The sequence below is a fragment of the Halichoeres trimaculatus genome, unplaced genomic scaffold, assembly GCF_033239565.1.
Source record: "Halichoeres trimaculatus isolate MK-OKI-2021-1 unplaced genomic scaffold, fHalTri1.1 fHalTri1_scaffold_1, whole genome shotgun sequence".
NCBI classification, from domain to species: domain Eukaryota; kingdom Metazoa; phylum Chordata; class Actinopteri; order Labriformes; family Labridae; genus Halichoeres; species Halichoeres trimaculatus.
The window spans coordinates 32,017,741-32,043,390 of NW_027437179.1; the positions used below are offsets into that span (position 1 = coordinate 32,017,741).

General features: G+C 40.0%; 1 protein-coding gene across 1 annotated transcript in view; it reads right to left on the reverse strand.

The window, feature by feature from the left end:
* Nucleotides 1-277: 277 nt before the first annotated feature.
* snta1 (syntrophin, alpha 1) overlaps nucleotides 278-25,650 on the reverse strand; it is a 42,055-nt gene continuing 16,682 nt past the window's right edge. Inside the window, exons 3-8 of the mRNA XM_074666509.1 lie at nucleotides 9,465-9,660; nucleotides 8,996-9,185; nucleotides 6,669-6,799; nucleotides 6,068-6,264; nucleotides 2,464-2,651; nucleotides 278-1,856 (exon numbers count right to left, since the gene is read on the reverse strand). Coding sequence (XP_074522610.1) covers nucleotides 1,764-1,856; nucleotides 2,464-2,651; nucleotides 6,068-6,264; nucleotides 6,669-6,799; nucleotides 8,996-9,185; nucleotides 9,465-9,660 — 995 coding nt within the window. The 3' untranslated portion in view covers nucleotides 278-1,763. The remainder of the gene's footprint in view (nucleotides 1,857-2,463; nucleotides 2,652-6,067; nucleotides 6,265-6,668; nucleotides 6,800-8,995; nucleotides 9,186-9,464; nucleotides 9,661-25,650) is intronic.

Here is a 25,650-nt window from a genome sequence, read left to right on the forward strand (position 1 = left end):
TATAAAATGTCACAATTCATTAAGTGCTTTTAATTCGCAAGCAGAATACTGATAGATATAATTCACAATAGTTTTGCTAAAAATTTGAAAATGAGTATTTTATCTGGAAGTGGTTTTCAAATCAAAGAGTAGCAGCTGAATGTTGTTCATTTTCAGGTTGGGAAAAACATAAAGAAAATCATCTTGAGTGGCATTAATGCTGGATCAGGGAATCACTTGAAAAGCCAACAATAAAAGTTAACAAAGTTTATTACATGTTTATATACAAACAACCCTGCAAGGCACACCTTTGTTTAAATAAGAATATACATTTTTTTTTTTTCTTAAAAGCAAACATGATTTAGTTTGAAATATATATTAATACAAGTCTGTTTAGTGTTGGACACGGAGAAAAGGCCCCAAGCTGTGGAGATTCAGTCAAATGACCAAAAACAAGAAAAGAAAAAGAGTCACTTTATGATGTAAACAACTTAATAACATGGTTACATGGTAAACTAAATATATATATATATTTATATGTATGTTAGACGAATTGTGAAGAATTGACATCCAGTAGTAGCCGGGTGATGTAAATGTAGGAATTGCGTGGTGTGATTTATGTAAATAGAACAAGGTATTAGAATAAGAAATGGGAATTTGCTATATTTTTATTGGTAATTCGCTTCTTTTACTTTCACTTGCCTTAAATAATCTGTTCTTCAGTGAGTCATTGATGCTGCAATGGCCAATCAGTAGTCATGCTCTGGTAACATATGATGTAAAGATGGGACTTTTTTAAGGTTCATTCATCTTGAAAACACAACAGTGTCCATGTGCAGCTAACCAGAACAAAATGACTGTAGACTCTGACTAAAATAATACAAATTTCAATAAATTGTTATTATTTTGCTGGGAGATAGCATCTCTATCCTTAAGTGGTTAAGCTAAACAATATAAATACAGACTTTTTAGGTTACAATACAAATTTTGTATGCTAGGCAGATGATTGTAAGTAAACACAGAGTGAGATTCTTCAGGGACTGAAATCAAACTTTTTTAACCGTCATAAAAAATGTAACATTTGGCATTTGGTAGTTGTTTGCCTACATGTTCCTCATAAAAACTCAGGGTAAATTTGTATTAAGCATCCACATAAAAAGTGAAAATGTGTAGTTAATACCGTTCATTGTTGAGTAGAGACTATTGATCCATCCTGTCATTCTGTCACTCCACTGAAGCTGCCTTCATCGAAACGATGTCTGTCCAACATCAATCAGGACATCTGTGACATCACTTTTGTTATGACTGCTCACAAAGACTGAGAGATGAAAAGATGCTTGTGACAAAGGCCTGCTGTGACTCATAAAACAAACAAAACAAAACTGAACAATGGGGCAAAACACGTGAAATGATTGGGACTTCAAGCTTCGGAACATTAAGATGTAGGCTGTCATATTCACACTGTTCACCATCATTAAGTGTCATGACCTGCCCGAACAGATTTCACAGATTACAGATCTCCTGAGTGGTTGCTGACTCAGGTAATCTGTCAAAGTATTATAAAGCATCTTAACAAGTTCAACAAACGCCCCACAGCATTGAGTTATTTTCTTCATTTCCCTAAAACCACCAGGAGATGTTTGATCAGAGACGGTCTGTTCAGAGAAAAGAAGGGGTTAGTTAGTCAGTGTCTGTTTGGGCCACACCCACTGATGTTTCAAAGTCCTCTGGTCTGGGTTTGATTGAATATTCCTATTGTTGATGCTCTGGATGATCCTCTGTTATCATGCCAGGAGGCCCAGTCGCTTCACTTTAGCAGACAGGAAAGAGTGAATGATGAAGACTATGGTCTTAGGGCAACAATGAAGGTCCAGTTGCTGAAAGAGAGAGAAAGAGCAAATAATACAATACAATACAATACAATACAATTTGATACGACACTACAAGTAACTAAATGCTGTGATTCATTACTTAAAGATAATAGAGGATGTATGAGGTGTTACATTATGCTTAGAGGACACAATATTAAGGATATGATATGAATTGACACAATTGGATAAACTGATATTTTATGTTGCTAATTGCTACATTACTTAAGGCCATGTAATACTGGCATTATGTAACATTATGTAACATTACGCTAAGTTAGGTTATATCGTGTTACATTACATTGTGTCACATCAATATGTAACAACATATAAAGTTACATTACTTTAAGTTACTTTCAGTTTACATCACAAGAAGTTATGTTAAATCAAGTTACATTACACAATGTGACATTATATTAAATTAAATTATTCTAAGTATTTTGTTCTATAATGTAACATTACGTTGTTTTAAGTTGGGTTGCATAAGGCTGGCCATCCATGATACAGACTTTGACATGTTCAAACATATCGTATGATTTCAGGTATAGTATGATGACTATAATTTAGCACCATTAATTTTACCACCAAAAGTCTTGTGCATGGATCGACGACTTACAATCTCAGACTCAGGACCTCCAAAGTCGAGGAACATCATGCGAACTCCATCATCTGAGGACATTCTTAGACGCTCAAAGGGCTGCTGGAGCAGAATGCTTTTCCTCACGCCCATCTCCTCTGTGAAGAGTGTGAAGCCCTCATCGATATGCACTCCCAGGGTGCACTCCTTCCCATTCCAACTGCAGGCTGCAGAGAAAGATGGAAAAGGGGTTACATGAGGAAGAATAAAGACAGTAAGGTAATCATAAGCAGGGATCATCTGAAGTTACAGTCCAAAATAAAATTCTTCTTTTCTTCTCATGTTCCAATTTTGTTATTGGCTGAATCCAATCTTTGTGTAATGAAAGTATAAAGACATGATTTAAATAATGCTCTTTGTTAAGGAAAGAGATTAGGCCCAAATCTTTGTTTAAATAGGACACTCATTCTTATTCTGATACTAAAATTAGAGCATTCAGATTATTGCCTGATGTTACCAGCAGATGGCAGCCTTTAAACAAAACATTAATATGCTGCACTGTCTGTGAACTGGTGCCTGCTTTGCCAAGGATGACTAAGTTTTCAGGGGAAACTTGAGGACAAAAATGTAGAGTCTGGATCACAGGAGTGAAGAAAATACGGGCTTATAACAGACCTCACATGCAGATCAACTGAAAACAAAACCTTTAATGCTACTCACACAAACCTACTGCAAAAATATTTGTCTACTAAAACAAAATCTTCGGATTGCAGATAATACATTGTGTCTGCTTCTACTGGTGTGTGAAAGAGAGTACTTTTGTCATGATTTTGTTTATCTACTGAATAAAGGCTACAAAATTACCACTATTGTTTCTTTTACACCAGATTAGAAAGAATCACAATTGACACAAGCATCTGTCATTACTCTAAGTAGAGAATATCTACAAAGCGGCAGACCAGAAACTGTTTACTGCTGGACACATTTACAACCTACTTTCTGACCACTTTCATATATTTTGGAGTTGTACTGCAATTGAACTCAACTGGCAGGAAATGACAACAAATACAAAGTTTGTACTGCAGTAGTAGATTGACAGCAGCTGTGCCACATTTTTTAATATGAACCAAATATTAATGTTAAGGACCAGTGCCTCCTTAAAATACCACCCCTAGCGAGCAGAAAAGCATAACCACAGATGTAACTTGTCGGGGAGAATGGATTGCCATTGTAAAGGGAATGTAAAACGTGGAGAAACTGACTGTTCCTTTAAGACTCTCCTAAAACTCTCTAACTTTGTACTGGTACTGGTCAAAGTTTCATGTAAAATTGGACGTTACATTGCAAGGAAATATTTTTTTTACATTTATTTACTCTTCCTTACCTTCTTGTTTTTCCTTCTTTTCTGTGACCTGCTCACTGAGCTTTGGAAGTGAATGTGTATAAGATTTTAAATTGAAAGCTCCTGTGAGGAATTTTGTGTGTTTATTCTGCACCCTCTGTGGGCAGCTTTAGCACCGTTTTCACCAAGCAGGCCAGTTTAACGCAGTCTGGTTTGGTATGCGTTGGCTCTGCTCAGCCTGGCTATGTTTGTGTTTCCACAGCCAACCATGCCTCCCCCTGGTAGGCAGCATATAATCCGGTTGCTGAAAGCCGCATCAGTTACATAATAGCGTGACACCATAGCAGCACGACACACTGTACAATGCTAATAAATCCAAAGAAGAAGAAAAACGCAATGCAGTAAACAAAGAGCAACGGGCAGCGCAAACAAGCTTTGTTTCAGAGAAGACCGTGTGCCGTGAGCCGTGAGGAGAAATACAACTGCTGTTGCACGATAAGCAACAGCCAGGATCGGATCAGTTTTGTCTGGCACCCTTTCAGAAAGGTCCAAAAATCGGGACTGCTAGTTTTGGTTATTTGGGGATCTGTCCCGGGATTAGTCAGTGGAAATGCTGTAAAATGCGTGCCGTGCCAGGACGAACTGAACGGAACTGCTTGGTGGTAATGGGGCTATAGTCTCTGCACATTTTGTGGGACCATCTTTTTGGTGTTCTAGTAAAAGTCTGTTTCCCATGAGCATGATCACCCACTGTTATAACGACTCTGGAAATCTGCATTTGTTTTGGAAGCAAATCAAGGGAGAGCAGATCTTTTTAACACCAATTTTTTCTGTTCAAGACATCTTTTTGCAGGATACAAAGCAACAAGGTAATGTATTTAGCTGAAGTTACATAGCACCATTGTTTGAAACATCGTCAGGAAGGGTCAGTCGTAAAAGGATTTGTGTTCTCCCAGAAAATCTCACCCAACCACATGAACTGAAAAATAGAATTTGAAATAACGGATTTTGCTGATAATCTAATATTAATTTTTTTTTGATTTTGTGAGTCTATTTCGAGTTATCTGCTAAAGTTCTCACAGGGTCTTTAACAAAATACAAAACCATACATCTCATTCTGCCAATTATATCTGTCATAAGTGTCACTCATCAAGAATCTTTGCTGTAGAGCTTTTAATAACAAGACTGTATCAGCAACATTCAGAATGACTGTATGGAAGTTTTAACTTTTTTTTTTTGATGATCTTGTTTTCTTTTTAGGTAATAGAGAGACACGGGCATTAATATAAGTCTGTTTCACAAACCACTAAAAACTCCTCACAAGAGCTTTAAATTGCCCAGGAAAGGAGATGGAATGAGAATAACATGGAATAGTGGGAATTTCTACTTGATATTTAGACATTTAAACTAAATTCAGAGGTCTTTAACATGACTTCATTTGTGGGCTGCAGTAGTGAAAATTTTTGGACACTAGATCATTGTAGTCTGGAGTTAATCCTGGCTAATCTTGTGACAACTGGCCCAGCGGTGAGATGTCCAGAGAGAGAGAAAATGAGGAAAGACTTCATCTTTTGGGACAGAGGACTAGATTGTAGAGGAGTTCAGAGATTAATTAAAAATGTTGACTTTTGGCCGGGGAGTATTTGAGATCATTGCGTGAGCCTGTTTGTCACAGAGCAGCTACAGCCTGCTAGTTTTTGACACTACAAAGACGAGAAATGTTTGAATTTTTTAGTGGATGGCGCTTGCAAACAAATGTTTACAGCATCAAAGACGTAAATACTCACACACATTCTTTGTATTAGCCACTAAAAAGAGCCTGTCAATCAAATTCAGAGTAACAGCAGTGACGTGTGTGAGTTGTAGCAGATGGGCACTACTGTCTTCACGTCTGATCATGATTTTATAAAGAAGAGGCACATTTTGGTTCATTCTCATTCTGAGAAGAAATAAAAGTCATAGCAATTTATACCTACTGATTTACTCTTCTTTACTTCACTGCAGAGCTGATAAGCTTCTCTTGTTTTACTTTAGTGAATTTATCAAAGCAATGTGAAGCACAATGAGATGATTCATTTTTGAAAGGGTGACCTCAGTGGGAGGCAAACCTTGAGCCTTCGTTGTTTCAGTCTCTGCTCACTTGTGCAAGGACGAGCAACTCTTGAAGAAAATCAAATATTCTTACCAGCGAATATTCCTAGCGACTAGTAATTCCTTGTTTTTATTAAGCAGAAGGGTGTAGGAGCTGTGCAGCAGGGATGAAACATGCACTGGGACTTAAGCAGATCTATAATTTTGTACCCGTGGTGACCTCCTTGATGAGCTCAGCAGCATTATGGCAGCCCTCCACCAGCAGATGAGTCCAGGTGGACAGCTCTTTGGCAGAATCCACCCTGAAGACACGAGTCTCTACGCCCTGCTTTGTGCCGGAGCGCAGGCCAAACGAGAGGTCAGAGTCCAGGAGAGGAGAACTCTTTCCTGGGCCGGAGTGGACCAGTCTGAAAGAGGAGAATGAGAACACATGGATTAGAAGAAGGGTGATTAAAAGGCACAGAAGACGCATGTGTTAGAGAAGCGAACAATGGGTGTGTGCATGTTGGTGTGTTTGAGAGCAGAACAGTGAGATGTGGAGAGAAAAAAAAAGGAGGAAAAACACATGACTCATACGTTCTGGTTCCACTAATCTTTTCCAAATTATGTGCCAAAATGTCCAGCTCTCCAGTTATGGAAAGAGTGAGCATGTGTGCTTTGACTGGGCCAGAACACGAACTGGATGGTCTGTTTGCTCCAAACTGGGCTGCTCAGGGTGGAGAATGGAAACTTGTAAAATTCCAAAAAAAGAAGGAGTGTGTTGTTATTTAGTGCTGTACGTGTGTTAATGTAAACATATGTGTGTGAAAACCTGGTGGCAATGAGCGGGTGACTCTTAGTGGGGCTGCTGAGGCTCTCTTTGCTTTCAGGCAGTGATGGATACAGGAGCAGGTCTTTGTCTGTCAACACGGCCAGTACTGGTCTCTCTGGACCCTGGGTCACCTGCGCACAAGCACACAGGAGGGAGTGTAAGAGAAATCACTGAGAAATTCAATTCTACTACAATGGGAAACTTGTTGCTTTGTGACAAAGAAGTGCATTTGCATGAAGTCTTCCTCTACATGTATAAGTCGTGTTTTTCTGTGATAGTATCTCATCCTGTTGTCTTGTTCTCTTCACTCACTGTGAATCTGTTCTTTTCAAATCAAAAACAAAGGCTGTCTCAGCATTGTGCTGGTGTTTCCTTTTCTTACACCAGCCCAAAGGCAGTGATAAAAGGCATCAAACACAACTTTATAAAAAGAGTCCATGTTGTTGCTAATAGTTTCATTTGCTCAATCAGTTATTTAGGGGCCTCATCATTGATTTTAGGTCTTCATGGAGACTTAAAATATCTGCTGACATTTAAAAAAGTTTCCTATTTTATGGGGACTGATCTTGAGAGCAGCCTGCAGCTGATCAGATTTAAAGAAGAAACCTGAGTGTGAAGTTTTACTTTGAAATAAGTTTCTTTTAAAAATGAACACTTTTAACACATCAGCACCACGGCACCAAAGGTATCAGGGTTCTGAATCAATCGGTGAGTCTGCTGCGAAAGCTGGGTTGCTAACAGGCAGCTTGTGCTCACTTTGGCAGCCACTGTTCAGCCACAGCTGTAAACACTGTAAAACCTGACCCATTAAAAAAGCCAGGAAATTCAAGCTTTTTGGAATTGAGATTTTTATTAACCCTTTCTGCAAAATCCACGAAATACTGCTTTATCATTTTATTTATGGTATATTTTTTCAATCACATCTCATAAACTGGGCAGTTTTGGCAACATTTCAGCAAAGTTTTTGGTCAATTAGCCCTCAAGGGGGTAAAAAACTTTTTAAAAAAATATTTTTTAACAGGTTTTTAAGGAAACTATTTATCACAATGAGAAAGTTCTTTGAAATTCATGTATCAAATATGATACAGGGTCAATTCTAACTTCCCACAGGATGATCCATGTCCCTCATTCTACATCAGGAGACTGGTTAACGTTATGATGAACTACATGATATTTCAGCATTTATTCTATTGATAAGCCATAGCCTGAAATTTATAATACACCTCTCATTTAATAACATCTTGATACTCTCAACATCATGACTTCTTTCTTGTAACAATCTGACTTTATTCTCATTACATCACAGCCCCATTCATGCAACATTTTTCTTATCATGTTTCAACTCTAATCATGTAACTTTATATGTTTTTCTTGAAAAAGCTATATCTTAATTCTGGTAACATTCTGACTTAATTCTCATCGCATTACTCTCATTCGAACATTCGACTTCATTCAAACAACATTACAACTAAAATCTTGTTACAGTATAGCTTTATTCTTGAATTGTTATTATTTACCTTTGTTATTTGTAAAATATAGGGATAGTTTTTCTTTAATGGTTAAAGTTTATTGTCCCCCACAGGGAAATTTGTCAGCAGCTGGAGACATACAAATACATAATCAACACTAATAAATCATCCAAATCAAGTGCATGGGGCTAAATGAGGTAAAAACTGACTGTGGCTAAAACTGTAACTTCTCACAAGTACCTCATTCAAAGCTATGTCGATAAACAAATCTCTTTGAGCGACAAGTGTTTCAAGTAGTCTCTATGTTGAGGAGCAGTTGTGTAGTTGGGCATACTGTAGAGTACTGTTGAGACTCTTTTTGATGACATGTATCATTTAGTGCCTGAAGATGTTACACAGGCACAGAGAGAATACAGGATTTCCCAGGGAAGCTCTACAACAGTTATGTGTTGGCTAAAACTCCAGGTATGTGGATTTATGTGGATATACATACATGATTTTCTTTTATTGATAAAAAACAGCCTTTCAAATGCTATTGGGTATATATTTTTTTCTCTGTCTTCCTGAGATTCTCCAGGGTTATATGAATTGTATGCTACAGAAACACTGTTTTTCGCCTTCCCATTGCTACACTTGCCGTTGTTGCAGCTTTGTAGTGGAATAAAAACTAAACAAAAGCTGAAAAAGGTTTTCTGTAGAGTACACAATGTAAAGTACAACCCAATACAAACTCATCAACTTCTGCTTGTGCCTCCATTTTTTAAGGGTTGTCTTGGAAAGTGCAAAGAAAAATATGAATAAAAACAGCGTGCAGTCAACAGTACACTTTGTATCATGTTTGTTTTTATCCATGCATACCTGCTCTGTAATCCAGCCCAGATGTTTGACCTCCATGCCCAGCTGCATGCTCTTCAGCTCCTCCTTCACCCGCGGTAAAAGGTTGGCAGCGCCTGCCTGAATGGCATTGTACCAGGACTGGGCCATGGCGGGATCTTTTGCCCGTAGGAACACAGAGTTCTTTCTGTTGGATGAAATCACCTCGAAATACCTGGCAGAGGAGATGAGAGGAGGAGAGAAAGAGAAAGAAGAAAAAGAGGGGCAGTTAGAGAAGTGAAAGACAAATAGCAAAGAGAGAAAAGCTGGAGGGTGGAGGGGAAGTTTCAGGTTCTAACAAAGAGAATATTTGAGCAACACGCTGTAAGAAGTCTCTTTTACATTATTCTCTGTAAGCCTTTTTTCATTCCCAGGTTTAACTCTTTCAGATTTTTCATCCTGTGGAAAATCATCAAACACAACATAAAGCTGTTCACTTGGAAGACAGAAGTACCTGTTTTCTGTGTCTGGAGGGCACTGTTTTCGTGTCACCTGGCACATCTTCAGTGGGATGCTGCGGGGCTCCTTCATGTCAGCGGGCGAGAGCTCAGTGCCCCTCTGGGGTGTGGAGGGTGGAGACTCCCAGGGGAGGGCAGCACCAGGGGACCCCGAGCTCTTAAAGAAGGCTGACATCTCCTTGATGTATTTCACTGAAGCAGAACGAAAAAGTGTGTGAGAAGGAGAAAATGAGATAAAGAGGACAGGCAGAAGAAGTAAAAGAGACAGAAGAGGAGGAGAAAAGGAATTTTGGATACGAGGATGAAGACTTTTAGTTCACAGAGGAGTTGAAAACTGTAGCAGCGCTCGAGAACAGCTTTAAAGAGAATCTGCAAAAATCCTGTCACCAAAGACTTCTCAGCGATCATACAGAGCTTATCGTGCAAGAGAAACAGTTCACTAACAAAAGCAGGAGAGGCAAATCCTCCTCAACAAGTAGATCCAGACAGTAAGATTCACTAAAACACATCAGTGTGGACATCACATGGACAACGCCTGGGTGGGCTGCCTGAGTACATTTTCAGACGTCCAAATAAAATTCAGACACTATTTTACATTTTTATAACATTTATTAGAACCATCCAATATCAACAAACTAGATGATGTCATTGCTTCCTGCTTCTCACATCTGATGACTTGCTGTGCATGAAACAGGCTCTGTCTGAAGGTGAAGAGAGAAAAGGAAAAGAAAGACTTTGTTCAGTATATTCCTCCTGTTGCTGCATTGATCAAATTTTGCCACCTCCTGATGAGTATGAACCTTCTTACCCTTCAGGGCGAACTAATCCCTGAAGAAAAAGTTAAAATATTAGAAAAAAACAGTCGAAAAAGCCAATATATGCCGGTAAAAAGGCCTTCACATTATGAAAATAAAATTGTACAGGACTAAATTTCTTCCACAATTCGCATTAATGATAAAGGAGAAAAGTTGTACTCTTGGTAAAATAAGTCATAATATTTTAAGAATGAAGTTTTAATATTTGAAAGTTTTAAGCCACAGAAAACACTAAGGGCTCTAATTTCGTAGACCAGGCACAGGCGCACCTGCCCTGCGCCGGCCTTCGCCGTGCGCACAGGGCGGAACCGGCGCACTGTGCAAGTTTCCTGCTGTGCCAAGAGAGGCGCAGTCCAGGCGCAGATGAACGCAGAGCTGCGCGTCCACGCCTCTGTCCGCGAAAATGGCAGAGAGGGAGGAGAAAAGCCGTGAGTGGGTTTAACACAGCCGAGCGCTGTTTTCACCAATAAAAGGAGCGCCTCTCCTCGCCTTTAAATGCCCTGCGGCCAAGGCGCAACGTCTGATTGGTTTGAGTGATCTCCAGCACTGTGGACAGCATGCTGGTAGCGGAGACGGTCAGAGCCACTGTGCCTGCAGCAGGTCAATGGACAGCGGGGCGCATCGGAGGACACGACGCGTGTCACCGTGTGGGCCAGCTCCCGGGACAGATTTAATCTGTTCCTTTGTCTTTATCCGGAGTAAAAAATTAAGAGGCAGTTACACAGCTGGCTTATCCTTTCAGAATACTTTTGATTCACCTGCACTCCTGGTTTGTCATTGCCAAGCAGAACCTTTGGTGATACACTGTATACTCTTCCAGTCTCTCCACCTCATCCTCCTTACAACAATATACACCATCTTTTTAGATCACGTAAAATATGAAGACTAAAACAGAGAAATATGGGAAATCAAGGGTAAATCCTGAGTGACATACATTTATTTCGTCTCTTTTTTCTTTGTCTTTTCTCTCCCTCTTTTCTTTGAATTAAATGAAATGAGAGAACCAGATGTACTCAGTATCAGATGTTAAGGCTGTTTATTGTTTAATTGTAAGATGTGCATCAAACTTCCAGCTGCCGTCAGGTTAACTTTCCATTATGACAAACGGCTTTAATCTGACATCAGATGTGACGGGACAGTTAATTTAGATACAAATGTATATGCTGGTTCAGACGGTTATATTAAATAGTGATTGCTGTGATTGTTTACTGCATTAAAATGTGCCTGACATTCTGGAAACCTGCCTCTGGGGCTTTGATGACATGTGCACCTGTCACCAAATTACAGCTGCATTGGGTGCGCTCCGCCTTGCGCCGAGGATAGACCAGGTTGGAGCTGGCGAGCTTTCAGCGCACTTTTTTGGAAATTGTCACTGCGCCAACATGAATCTGCTGACACCTCCCCCTGGTGCGCCGTCAACTCCCCCTGGCGCGTCGGCACACCCATCTCTGCGCAGACAGTCTACCAAATTGTCAAATTTGCAGCGCACGGCGGTGCGCAGCACGAAATAAGCACTGCGCAGGCTGCGCCAGGCTTGCGCCCCCTGCGCTGCGCCACGAAATTAGAGCCCTAAATAACACTGTCCAACGTGACACAGCTGCTAGGGATGGGTACCGTATTAGTTACTTTTATAGGTGCAGACCGGATTCTGTCAAAAGTACCGGGAACCAGTTCATGTGGAATCAAGTGGTACCATGTTTAGGTACCTAAAAGCATCCCTGTGACTGTGAGGGAGTAGAAGAGTAGTTTCCATGCTGGACATAATCACAACATTGCAAGGTTATATATGGAGGAACAAGTACTATTAAAGAAGTTGACATTTTTTACCACATAAACACAAAGAAATACCAAAAATTGGTACCGTTGAGTACCGGTACCGATTGCTAGGTACCGGGCATCAGTACCATATCATTTCAAATAAGAAAGGTACCCTTCCCTATCAGCTACTGGGGGCAGGTCAGGGTTTGTGTTTCTCTTCTTGTAAAACTTGATGAGCATAAAAAAAAAAGCAACTAAAACACCTCGAATTGAAAAACTGGAAACTGGATCCAAAGTTATAAGTCAGCCTTTCGCCTTTCGCCTCAAAATTTCCACATAAATTATTTTAGCTGCATAGATTTATTTATTTAGTTTTATATCATTAGCAATATTAGAGCCATAGGACAAGAAGGGAAAAGAAAGACTGGTACCAAAGCTCACAGACTGAATTCAAACCAAGCTGGCAGCTCATTGTTGGGACCACATAATGTTTGTCTGATCCAGTGTTATAAATTAATTTGTGCCAACACTTTGGCACACTTCCCGTTTCTTCTGCCTACATCCCTTTTAATATGCACTGTTTTTCAACTTGCATACACCTACTTAAACATCTGCATTTAGCACACACAGAAACACAGAGAGGGAGGCACACACACACACAGAGCCTCAGCTCCAAGTCCAGCAGGCTGTGGTCTGACTTTGGCAGAAGTAGCCACTGCTTGGAGTAAAAATAGCCCAGAGGACATGGCAAGGCATGGGGCCGAAGGCTGAAGGCAGGGCTCTGGTTTCACTGGGGATGTGTGAAGTGCTCTTCTAGCACAGTACAAGAGGCGTGTAGCCAGGGGGCGAGCTGAAGAGTCACAGACGACACGACAACAGGAGTGAGAGAGGGGGCTTCCACCAGCCTAGAAATAGAGCTCCATGCTTGCCAGTCCGGCAGGCAGGCAGCCATACGCTTATTTTGTTAAAACATGAAGTACATCATATCTCTGACTGTGAAGTGGCTCCTTCCCTTTTATGGGTTTATTACACTGTAAACAGCTTACTAAATCAGACTTGTATGTGTTCCTGTCTTCTATCAGGAGGCAGCAGAATGACTCAGTGGTTAAAGAGAGGGTCAGAACACGGGTATGTTTGGAAATTTCTTTGAGGAAAAACTCTGAGCCCCACTAACACAACTACCCCCTGCTTTACGGCGTCTTGTTTACAGTGAGTTTAGCTTCTCATAAAGCTCTTTGCATTTTAAATCAATATCAACCACAAATGGCCTCAAACCACAGAGAAGATACTCATGATGAATTTTTAGTCATTTGAAACTTTAAAACCCTTGATACGATCTAAATCCACATTTTTGGTTCCAGTACTGCTTCTAAAAAATGTCATGTCAAAGAAAAGGTTGCTTCCCTGAACTGAAAACTCCTGTCGTTCACTCAAAATGTTGCAGACGTGTTGCGTGATCTTGAGTAAGCACATTTTGAAAACAGCAGCTCAACAGTTGATAAAAATAAATGCTTCCCTCTCAAACATGATGCAAACGTTTTTAAACCAGCAGAGCATTTAGGGATTACAGAGCATGTCTGAAGGCGACTTAAATTGCTGCAGCTGAGGGCATGACCTAAACGCTGAAAACTATAAACATACAGTAGCTTCTCTGAGTCAGCAGCACGTTCAGTCTGCACCTCCTCTTCTTCTGAAGACTCTTTTTATATCTCAGAAATATTCTCCAGAGACTAAACCAGATATCTCTCTCCCTGGAGGTCAATACTTTTTCAGTTTGGTTTTTGAAGTGGATTTTTTTCAACGTCCGATGGTTGAATAAAGTGGCCTTGTAAGGTTCCTCCTTCAAATTTATTGGAGAATAGTTAAAAAAAAAATCACATTTTTTCTCAAGTTGGATTATATTTCATGACAATGTCTGCCTTTTTCTCCTTCGTCCTTCACACCCTGCGTCTCTTTGCTGGTTTAACAACATCCTTTTCATGTAAGGTCAAGTTGAATGGTTTCCTGGGGCAAACATTTACAACCCAAACACACACACAGTCTGGATTTAACACAAACATCTCTTCTCACACCACTAAGGGTAAGCACACATGCAAACACAAACAAGTGTACGTGTATGTTTATGTATCTAGCTTCAGAACCTTTGTAATGACTCAGTTTTGATTGGTTTTGGACAACTTTTTTGATACATTTTTTAAGAATAACCTCCTGATAGGTGATGAAAGCCAAGATGACCTTAAGATTCAAATATTGATTTTGGACATTTTTTTGGCACTGTACACTGCAAGAGTCTAAAATCTCAATTTTCTTAATTTCAGAATTGAAACAAGGGTTTTGCTGACTGTAAAAATGTAAAATCGGCGACTAATGAAGCAAAACAAAATTTTCTTGACAAGTTTCTTGGGTCAAGATGAAACACTGCACAGAAACTTCTCAAAAAATATATCCTTGATTGACACTTTTGGCTTGCGATATCTTGACTAAGGTTTTGCAGCCCTATTTAAAAACTAGGGCTGTGAAAAACTGACTCAGCATATCTTTCAGTCAACCCAACTACAGGAAAATAGCTATTTAGCTAATAGCTATGAAACAAAAATTGTCCAACTGATTTTCTTTAATCATTATTATTTTGCCTCAGGTAGGGATGGGTACTTTTCACGTTTGACCGATAAGGTACCGATGCCCGGTACCAGGCAATCGGTATCGGTACTCAATGGTACATATTTTTGGTACTTTTTTGTGTTTATGTGATAAAAAATATCTTTTTTTTTCATAAAAAAATCTTTTTTCTTTTTCAATTTAACATTTATTCTTCAACATTTAACCTTATAATGCTGTGTTCATGTCCAGCATGGAGAATTGTCTACTCTTCCCCACTCCCTCACAGTCACAAGGATGCATTTAGGTACCTTAACATGCTACCTTTTGATTTTTTGTGAATTGGTACCCGGTACTTGTGACAGAATTTGGACAGTACATTTAAAAGTACCTAATTTTGTATCCGTCCCTAGCCTCAGGCTTACTTTTACTTTTTTGAATGGGTGTGTATGGGGCTCCTGGTACCTTTGGAGCTAGCCCCAAGTGGACACTGAAAGAATTGCAGTTTTGTCATTGGCTTTATATATCTAAATTGGAGATTGTCACTCAGACAGAACGAAAAGTTCTGCATAAATCTGAAATAAGAGCAGACTGAGGGAGAAGGTTGAGCACATCAGGTTGTCGAGTTCATGATGGGCAAAGAACTTATTTGTCTTACACCTATTTAATGGGATATATAACAGTGTCCTCTTTATGTTTGGAGAACTTTATCATTTTGTACAAAGATCAACATTATCTGTCTGAAAGACAGAATTCCTCTTGAATCCAAGATGTTAGAGATGAACATTGAAGGTTCAGGGTGCTTTATTGCCACAGAGTGAAATGAGTTTGCCTACATTCACCAGCTGTTCTTAAACAAAAATAAATCATCTGAGAAATCTGAAATTTTGTTTGGATGTTAAAAGGTTTTCCCTTTTCATGGTAACAAAGAAAAAATTAGCTATGTTTTGTATCGGAGGTCCCCTACCATCACCTGGACCCAGTATTCCAGGTGGATTTAAGTAAAATCATTCTTTAGAGAAGCAGTGTCTTTGTGTTATGCCCTCTGGAAGTTTATTTTGTGTATGAAGTTATCTGCACTCAAACCCACCTCATATGACCCTAATGCATTTAAATGCTCTCTAAAAGTTTCCCCTGGAGTGTTGCACTTGTTTACTTGCCTAATTTACATATGCAGAATCAGCTAAATGCACCAAGAAATAAATGTGCATTTGTCGACAAACTGGAGATGTGAAGTCAGGGACCGTGTATCAAGCAACGAGCGACCGATCTGTACCAGCTCCTGCTTTGAAGTATCTGTCAACTTGCATACGAAATGGTTCATGGAAATGAGCTTCTGTCCATTTGTTCCTGTGCCAAAGCATTGATGTTCATACCACCGGGCAGCCAAGTGTTTCCTTGTCGCTGGACCCAGGCCATTCAAAATTGATGTGGTCAATCTCAATATGGCAAGCTGGGTCACTAGACATGGAGATGCTGAACAGGAAGTAGTTGCAGGATCTCTTTAAGTCAACTCACCTGTGAAAGCACTAAAAGTTCCTTTGAAACATGTTCATAGAAAGTCATGAGAGAGAAGGCTGTAGTCGGTAATATCTCGAATACTATTCTTAGCTGTCATTACTCTTTGTTATGTAAGCCTGAGTTTAAGTCAGTGTTTTCATGCTGCACAAACTGCTGAGCTGAATAAGCTGAGGAAAACACCAATCATAGCAGGTAAAAGGCGATATTTACTTTCCAAAGAGGCTTTTCTATTCTCCCAAAACCGATGTGAAAATGATCCCATTGGTGTTTTCCAGATTAGAAATGTCAGGCATTAGCCGTGACCCCACATAACAAATCGGATGAGATTGTGCTCAAAAAGAGTGCTGAATGAAATGGAGGAGAGAGGGATATGGGAACTGAGGGGGAGCTGGAAAGGGATGAATAACACGGAGAAGAGAGAGACGGGACGAACAAGTTGAGAGAAAGAAAAGAGAATAGGAAAGAGTGAGACACATACAGAGCGAACACACACAGCTAAGCTCAGCCAGAAATGTTGCCATGAATACCAGTGGCGGCACATTCAATACAGAGCTAAAATTAGCTGAGATGGCACTGTTATTACTTTAGCTTATCTGGCAGCCAGTGAAACTACTTTGTACTCTGTGTGTGTGTGTGTGTGTGTGTGCAAGTGTGTGTATGAGGAGTTTATGTGCCTCTTCCGCAGAATCTGCCACTAAGCTTTTCCCACTTAAGTCCTTACATTGAACCTCACAAATCCTAACCAGACATTTTCCACCAATTCAGTTTGACACAATTCACTTAACCGCTGTTTGAAAAGCCATTTCTTCACCACCTCTTTAGACAGTGCAATCTGCTGAAACAAAAGTTGAGTTATCAAACTGTGTCTGGCCAGTACCAAAATGTTCATTGCCTGGTGTTATCAGAAAACCAAAAGGTTGATATTCTCCTGCATTAAATAATTCTCAAATGGATGTACTTCTGGCTTGTCAATAGGGCCCTAAAGCTAAATGCCAGCCCCTCTTTCCCCTGCTGCTGGTTACTGTGGGAGCAGCAGGAATGTCATTGGCCAGTCAGCGACCTCAGAGGCATGCTGTTGGCTCTGTAAACCATGTCAGGAGAAGAATGTCCCAATGTTACACCACCAACAAGGAAAGACGTCTCCAGCCAAAACAACATCATAAATAACTATAAAGGACTGAGAGGACTTACTGATTTTATTCATTAGTTCAGGGTCAAACAGGGTAAAAAATGAGAGAGGCATTACCTTGGCGACTTAATATATCTGCCATTTGTAAATTACACAGGGTGGGTTTGTGGCAATTTTTTGGCCCCCCCCTGCAGACAAAGCAGTTTTTTTTTTCTGTACTAGCAGTGACTTTTATAGGTACTGGACGAATTCTGTCAGAAGTACTGGGTACCGATTCAGGTTAAATCAAAAGGTACCATGTTTAGGTACCTAAGGCATCCTTGTGACTGTGAGGGAGTGGAAGAGTAGGTGATTTTCCATGCTGGACATGAACACAGCATTACAGGGTTATACGTTTTTGAATAAATATGTTAAATTAAATAGAATTTATGTTTTATTATTAAAAAAATGGATATATTTTTCCACATACGCAAACAAAAGTACAAAAAATTGGTACTGTTGAGTACCGAAACCGATTGCCAGGTACCAGGAATTGGTACTGTATTTCAAATGTAAAAGGTACCCGTTCCTAACTGGCATGGACCAAAACTGTCAGTGCTAGAAACTTTATTTCTGAAACATAAAGTGCAAAGTGAGCTTCTATTTGCAGATATGATCTTCTCTTTCAGATAAATATCAATACAATATTCAATTTCCTTTTACTGCTCTGGTTTTGGTCTCCACCACTCGGATAAGAAATAAAGTATTGTCTCTAAAGAGGGATTATTGTGCTTTCCATTTGTTAAACATGAATATAACGTAACCACAGTAGATGTCTATACAAACTTAAGCAAATTTTCAGTTTTTCAAAATAGCCCGCCATCATCACGAGACTTGCTGAATTGATGAGGTCATCACATGAGAATCTCCTAACTGGTTCATGGCACATTAGAGGAGCGGGCAATAAACACTTGGTCTGCACATAGCTCTGCACCTGACAGGCCTCCAGAGAGAGATAGCGTATCAGTGTGGAGATGGAGGCCTCAAAGAGACAGCAGCTAAAAGGTAGTGTTTTCGGCAGAAGATGAAAAAAGTTTTTTTTAAAAACATCAGTGTGGGGGGAATTTTTTTGTTGTTGTTGTTGTTGTAAATCATGTACAGATACTACATATGTGCTAGAGGAACAGTGTAAAGCCAATAACAAAAGCATGACAATGCCCACTTAAGGCATGTAAAAGGGATGATTATTTTAAGTACCTGTAGGGATCCCACTGTATGTTGTGGGATTCTTAGTGCAGATCAGAAATGATGCATCTCCCATGCATATCCAAGATACCAAAAATGGCACAGATGAGTTGACCAAACAATCAACTTATTTGTTAATAAACAAAACAGGAAGACAAATCTCTGTACAGTTTGGCGATTACTCTCTGAGCTGATTACTTTTGGGAAGCTGTAGTGTCAGCCATCTTTTTTTTATACTTCAGAAAAACCTTTTGAAGCATATTTATGAAGACAAAACTTAAAGTGCTACCACTAACATAATTAGGGATGGGGTTACATAATACTACTGTATAATGCAGGTGTTGGCACACAGTTTATCACAGTACAGTACTTGCCAGCAATTCTGACCACTATGATTGTACAGTTCATACTCCATCTTGAACACTTACATATACCGCATTTGACTGCGCAATTCATTGCCTATGAAATGATTCTGTACTGCTTATTCATGTTAAATACAGGGAACTGTTAAATTAGCAACTTAAAGGAAAACTTTAACATGACGAGACGTCACTCTAAGTATTGAAAGTTTGATATATAGGATTCCATGTTTGTTTTCTGTGTGTCTGGTATATTATGAGGCATGTGTGTACATGTCCTAATAAAATGGTGAACGATGACACCTCCTTCCAGCCATTTCTATGAGCTCATATGCTGGTTTATGTGTCTCCTGTGCCTCGCTGATTAATGTGTGTCTCTTTCTGGCAGCGTCAATCAGCTGAAGATTCCCCCTGCTCTGGATGAATTAGATAAGTTCATCGTTGTTATAGCCCATCTCATTAAAATCATGGGTAAATGCCAACCTCGGGGGGTGTAAGGTATGGTGTGAGAGAGGCTGAGAGAGAGCGAGAGACAGCACACCCAATCAGAATTTCAAACTAATTCACATACTGCCAACGTGCAGATTTGATTACTTTGCATAGTGTGTCAGGAGAGTTAATTATCCTAATTCAACAAAGTGTAAGTGAAGGGAACTTGAACACGATCTGGCAGAGGACAAGAGCAGAGTGAGGGGAGGTTTAGTCGCAGACATTTCCATTTACCTTCCAACTGTTTTTTTCTGAGATTCCTACCCTGTCTGAAACTCAGTTTTCCAAATTTATAGGTTCATGTATATTGCTTCGTATGCGTCAGAATGACCACTTGCTGTGTGCTTTATAAAACTCATTTCCAATTTGTTTCTATTCAATATAACAAATTCCAAATGACTGTAAACATCCACTTACAACTTTTACATAGCAATAACCTTGACATATTTTTACAAGATAGGGTTTCTAAAGCCAGTGAAAAGCTACACCACATGCTTTAGAATGATGCATTCAATCCTAGATACCTCTGTGGGTGTGCTCTCAGTAAACATATTGAGTATTCAGCTATAAAATCCAGTCTGTCTTGTACATCAGCAGTTTTTTATAAAGCTCCAGACGTCAGTCATTTTCTCAAATGTATTTACATTGCATCCTTTATTTTCTTCATAATGGCCCCATAAAATGTATCCCATCTCGACCTACCCATCGTTCCTCCTCCATCTCTAACATGCACATCCTGCACAATACAGTGAGATGGTTCAGTGGAGTCTTAGCCTGTAATGAACCGAGAGAGTGGAACAAAGACCAGCCCACCAATTTATCAGGGGCCCCAGATCAGGGCAGGAGGGTTCAGAGGAAGCCTGTTAAGCAAACTTGACGCCACAGAGGGACAGAGGGGTCCAAGGGAGGCTTGTGATTTAATAAAGCGGTGTTATTTTGGGGGTTAATCCATGCCCTTGCTGAGTCGAAGCACAATGTCCTCACGGACCAGCAGCTCTGAAGGAAGAGGAACCCAGCTATGAGTCAACGGGGTTAGAAGTGTCAAAGCAGGGAGAGTTCAGCAAAGAGGCAACAACAGTAGGTCCAATTCAGGCAGAGATGAGTGGAATGGAAAGTATTTTTCCTTTTACATATAAAGCTAAAGTGATTTCAGTACATTGTATAAAGTGAGTTTGCTTTCATTTCTGTTTCATTGCTGTTCCGATTCAACAACGAAAGTGCTATTCTAAAGCTGTCATCACAACAAAGACATACCTAGCCGCTAGCTAGCATCAGCACCAAAACACAGTGGTGACACAGTGATTAAACCAGCTTTTTAAAACTGCGGATAGTTTACCACAGACAACCAAAAGCTGGAGTGTGGGCCACAGTTGAGTAGCTCCTTGGGGTGGGACCATAGACTGTTGTACAATGTGGCTCTGCCATTTATTATTGTACGGTTTTGAAGCCAAAATACCGCCGTCACAGGCACAGCTACTGGCAGCAATTGCAGCCAGAGTCTGCGCAGTAGAGACGATGAGGGATTCTGGGAGAATCTGAGTGGAGTTGGGTGACGAAAATAATATTTTTTTTTCTTTCGAGAGTCTCATCACTTCTTGACTTTATCTCTCTCTGTAAAACTCTACCTTTTACAATCCCCGAAAAAAGTACACGAGAACAGCAGCTGTCAATCATCGTTAAACGTTAAGTACAGCTTTGTTTTTAACCTCGTATAACTACTGGAAATGAAACTTAAAAAAAAAAAAGACGAGTTGAATACAAGACAGCCAAATTATATCTTCAAATCACCACAACAATCCGTAGTGAGAAACATTTCTACGAGGAGTATTTATTTTTTTTAGGTTGACTACAGCCCATTTGAAATGGCTGGAAAGCCGGATTTTTTAACCTATACTGCAGCCAGCCACCAGGAAGGGCAGGTATTGTGGAGACCTCACTTCGAGCCAAGCAAGAAGACGTCCATTTTTTCTACAGTCTATGGGTGGGACACAATATATCGTTATGCCAAAGATTATCGTCCTACCCTGTGTGATAAAAGGATCAACATGTAAGGGCTAGATATCGATCTCTTCATTAGATAAAAAAAAATATGACGCCCTAAAAAGCTTCTTATGCTAATTTGAATTTCCGTATCACTACTTAATAACTCCACAAGGTGGCACCATTTGCATGAATGAAGGGGATGTGAATAACAGTTTATTGGTCTCAGAGGAAGTTGACAGTGGCTTAACACCAGAAGCCAGCAGCAAAGATGAAACCCTGCAGTTTGTGTTAAAAAATCATTTTCTACACAATTCTTTAGCAATGTATTGATTATCACAGTATTGTGATATTATTGTTATCTTTGGCCAGGTACTGTACAATCGCAATGTGAGTTACCGACTGCCAGCCCTGTTGACTACAGTGGAGTTGATCTATCTTTCCTCAATCAGGAGGTTTGGTGTTCAAGCCCAGGCCCCTTTGCCCACATGCAATGTGTCCATGAGCAAGACACTTAACCCCAGAATGCCTCCGGTGGTTATGTTGTCAAAGTGTGAATGGGTTAATGTGACATGAAATGCGATAGAAGACAAGAGAAAGTGCGGTAAGTTTGTTTAAACTGTAAATAAGATTCATCACATTCCTGTGTCCCGAGAAGACCCACAGGTTTCTGCTGGAAGGCATTAGAAGAGCAACCGGCCCCAATCAATACTGGGATCCCTTAGCTGGACAAATAGATGAAGAACTGTGCAGACTAAAGGGGATGTAGTTCCTTTCTTTAAGGTGAGTAAACAGATCACGATTGGAAATGTATTCTGTCACAAAGTTAGGGTGATTGTAGGTTCACTAATCGAGCTTCACAGAAGTTTTGGCCATTAAAAAAAAAATCGCATATAGATAAGAACAAGTCAGTTATACTCTCTTCTGCACAGGCTACATCATACTGTTATTATCTTTAAAAAGACTTGATAAAAGCTGGCTTGAAAGTTCAGTGAAAATTCATCAGATCAGATTTATTAGATTTATCCTCTGCACTGAACTGATCTTCAAATATTGCTCTATCTTAATACATCAGAAATTAAGAGGAGTCTTTATCTTCTTTCTGTTAAATAAGTCCTATGAGAAGATTTCTGTTTAATGGACCAAAGAAAAAGAAGCTTTGTAAGAAAGTAGAGGGTGTGTCTGAGGGGTTCAGTCAGGCTTTATTTTTTAAAGTGATAATTATACTGTCAGAGGAGCACAGGGCTGAAAGTTTTAATTAGATGATCAAGTACTACATGCATGTCACTGGCACAAGTGTAGGTTGGTTTAGGCAGAAGAGACTCCATACGTTTATATTCTAACAGTAAGAGCCAGAAAACCTTTAATAAGAACTTCATAACACACTCACATGTGTTACGTGTGTATTTACTGTGCACGGACATCAGTAAAACATCTGATATAATATGAGCCACACTGGATCTTGACACATGCAGATATAATTCTTAGCCAGCAATTACACTGACAGGCAGCTCAAATTAAGAGGAAGAAGGAAATTATAAAAGCATATCCAATCCAGGCTGATTGCTTTTCCTGTTCTGAGAGAAGTTCTTTTATCAGAAACAGATATTACTGTGACAATGTCTTATGGACACTTCTCTCCTGCAACTGACAAGCTGAAAAAAAAAATGAGGACAGCTTTTTGCTACTTTTTCAACACATATTTCATTAGGTTGCAGCAAAGTCAGCAAAGCAAGAATTTGACAAAGACAGCAGACTGAGCACCCCCCTGGCAGGGGACACACAAGTGACTGTAGCAATCCAGCATGACAAGCTATCCAAGCGATGTTTGGGGACAGAATGAAATGTACTAATCCTGTAGGTCTGACTTAGCAGGGGGAAGAAAAAAACAGTGTTCTAGTGATGCAGACAACAGCTTCTGACACAGCTGTCCTTTAGACTTCACAACAACAATGGTCAAGTAAGTTTAAGGAATGTCACACTGTGTGTGAAGGAGGTGTCGGATACAGATGGAGTTCAAGTTGTATAACACAAGAAACCGTCACCAGTCTTGTACTTGTACTTAAGGGGAATTTTCCCAAAACTTTTTTTTTCAAATCTTAAAGATGCTGTGAGGAGGATCAGTTTTAATTGCACAACCTCGCCACCTTCTGGCCCGGAGTCTCACGCACACTGTCGTACTTTTACTGACACGTTTGTTTGGAATTAGATCAAGATTGGATCGAGCAAATTTTCTTTATCCAAGACAACTTTTTACTGGATACAACGCACCAAGTTAAGGTATTTATCAGTAGCATTAGGGTTTGAAACATGACATTAAGTAGACATAGCAGCGGGCTACATGTTAGCCTGGTGCTCCGACATATATGTAGGCTAACATGACAACAAGTATACACTGTCAGTTTGTCAGTAGTTTAGTAGCCGTTTGACAGCCCGGCGCTCTAGTTAGCTATGTCCTGTCAGTCATCTACCAAGCAGAGCTAAGGTAACCTCACTATATTATACTGATAGACTCTCAAGTTTGAACAGACCACTGTAGAATAACAGCTGCACGTGGGTTGGAATGAACATTATCACAAGCAGTTAGCCTTGTGTTAGCCTTCAGCTAGGGCTGTATCACTCTCCTGTTTAGCTTTCTTCTGCTCATCTATCCTTTTTCTGTCCAACATTTAGGCTCCAGGGTCCACAATCACTACAAAATTAATCACAGAAATCATCTCTTATCTCTTCTCACAGTTAAACTTTGTCAGCTGGCGTGGTGTTGTCATAGAGACATAGACGTGCCATAAATCAATCCTGTCCTGGTTGGCCCGACCTGGAAGCTGGAAGTTAGCAATTTAAAATAACCTGTAAACAGCAATGTCGGCACTAATAATCTGATTTTAAAGTGTAGATTACGAGGCATATATCTAGAAGGGGGACTTTTACAAGATCACTTTAAAACTTTTCAAAGCCCCTTTAATGGTAAAATTCTGTTCAGTTGCACTGACACATGCAGCCCAACCCAAGATTTCAGAAGTTTTCATGAGTTTTGTGCATGTGTGAATTCAGCTTCAAGAACTACTGGAAACATTCTAGCCAACAGAGCCATGCAGCTGCCACCAAGCAGTTGAATAGATGAGCTGATAGGCAGTAACACGAACTTCACACCCCTGACTGCGCTGAGGCAGCTTGGCGCTAAGATACAGACTGGGAATTTACAGTTGCATACTGTGAATTAAGAAAGTGTCTGGCACGGTCCAAAGGTGACACGGGTCACGCTTCAGAAGAACAGAAAGAGAATGTGTGTTTCATGTAACTTCATGTGTCTATTAGAAGATTCATTGTGAGTGAACAGCAGAGGACTGATTCATACAGTTCTGGCTGAACTGAAACTGGATGAACTTTTGACGAAGAATGAACAGTGCTGACAAGTTTTACCAGCAGCCTGCTGTGTCCCAATGAGGCCCTCAAAAACGTACTCCCTTAAGTCATTATATTCCATAAATCACTCTGTTAACCAGGCTTGAATCAGTGTGGGAAGACAGGGCTGGAGAGTATCTCTCTGCTGACTTAATGGTATGTATCTTCTTATGAAGGGCTATATCCACACATGTCCTTGGAGAGCTAGATTGGAGATAAGGGGTATGGTTTTTTAGCCATCAAAGCAAAATGTAAGTGAAACGGCTAATCTGCAGTCTTTGGCTTTCTGAGGAGCTGCCTGTCCTTTCCTCGTGGCAATAACTGAGATGGTATTCATGTGTGAGTATGATCTGAAGTGGCAAATCAACGCACATATGCAGAAAGAATGCAGCCACTTTATTTTGCAGGGAGGTGCAAAAGTTGTGGTAATGTGCTAATGGGAGAGAAAAAGAGCAAGAGATTAGGTTTGGGGTTAGCTCTTGTTGAGAACGCTGACAAAGCATCCTTCAGTGAACACTCATCAGCGACCCAAATGAACCTCTTCAAACCTAATCTCACCTCCGGCACTCCTGAAACACATTCTTGCTTGTGCATATTGAATTTTCGCATTCTGACAGTTTTGAGCAGAATCAATGTACTCACTTCCAGAGAGATGATGGACTTACATTTGTCAAAAACACAGCTACTGTGTCCACTGGGGCTGATCAATATCAGAGGAGATAACGGGGATTAAGATTCAACATCCAGCATGCATGACAGGCATGACCAGATGATTCTAACCATGAGCAACCAACAGTTCAAAAGCAGCAGATCACAGCAAGATTCAATGCGTTGTAGGAAACCTCTGATGTTCATGTGCCATAAAATTGCCTATGGAAAGTTACAGATGCTGAGATACAACAATCAA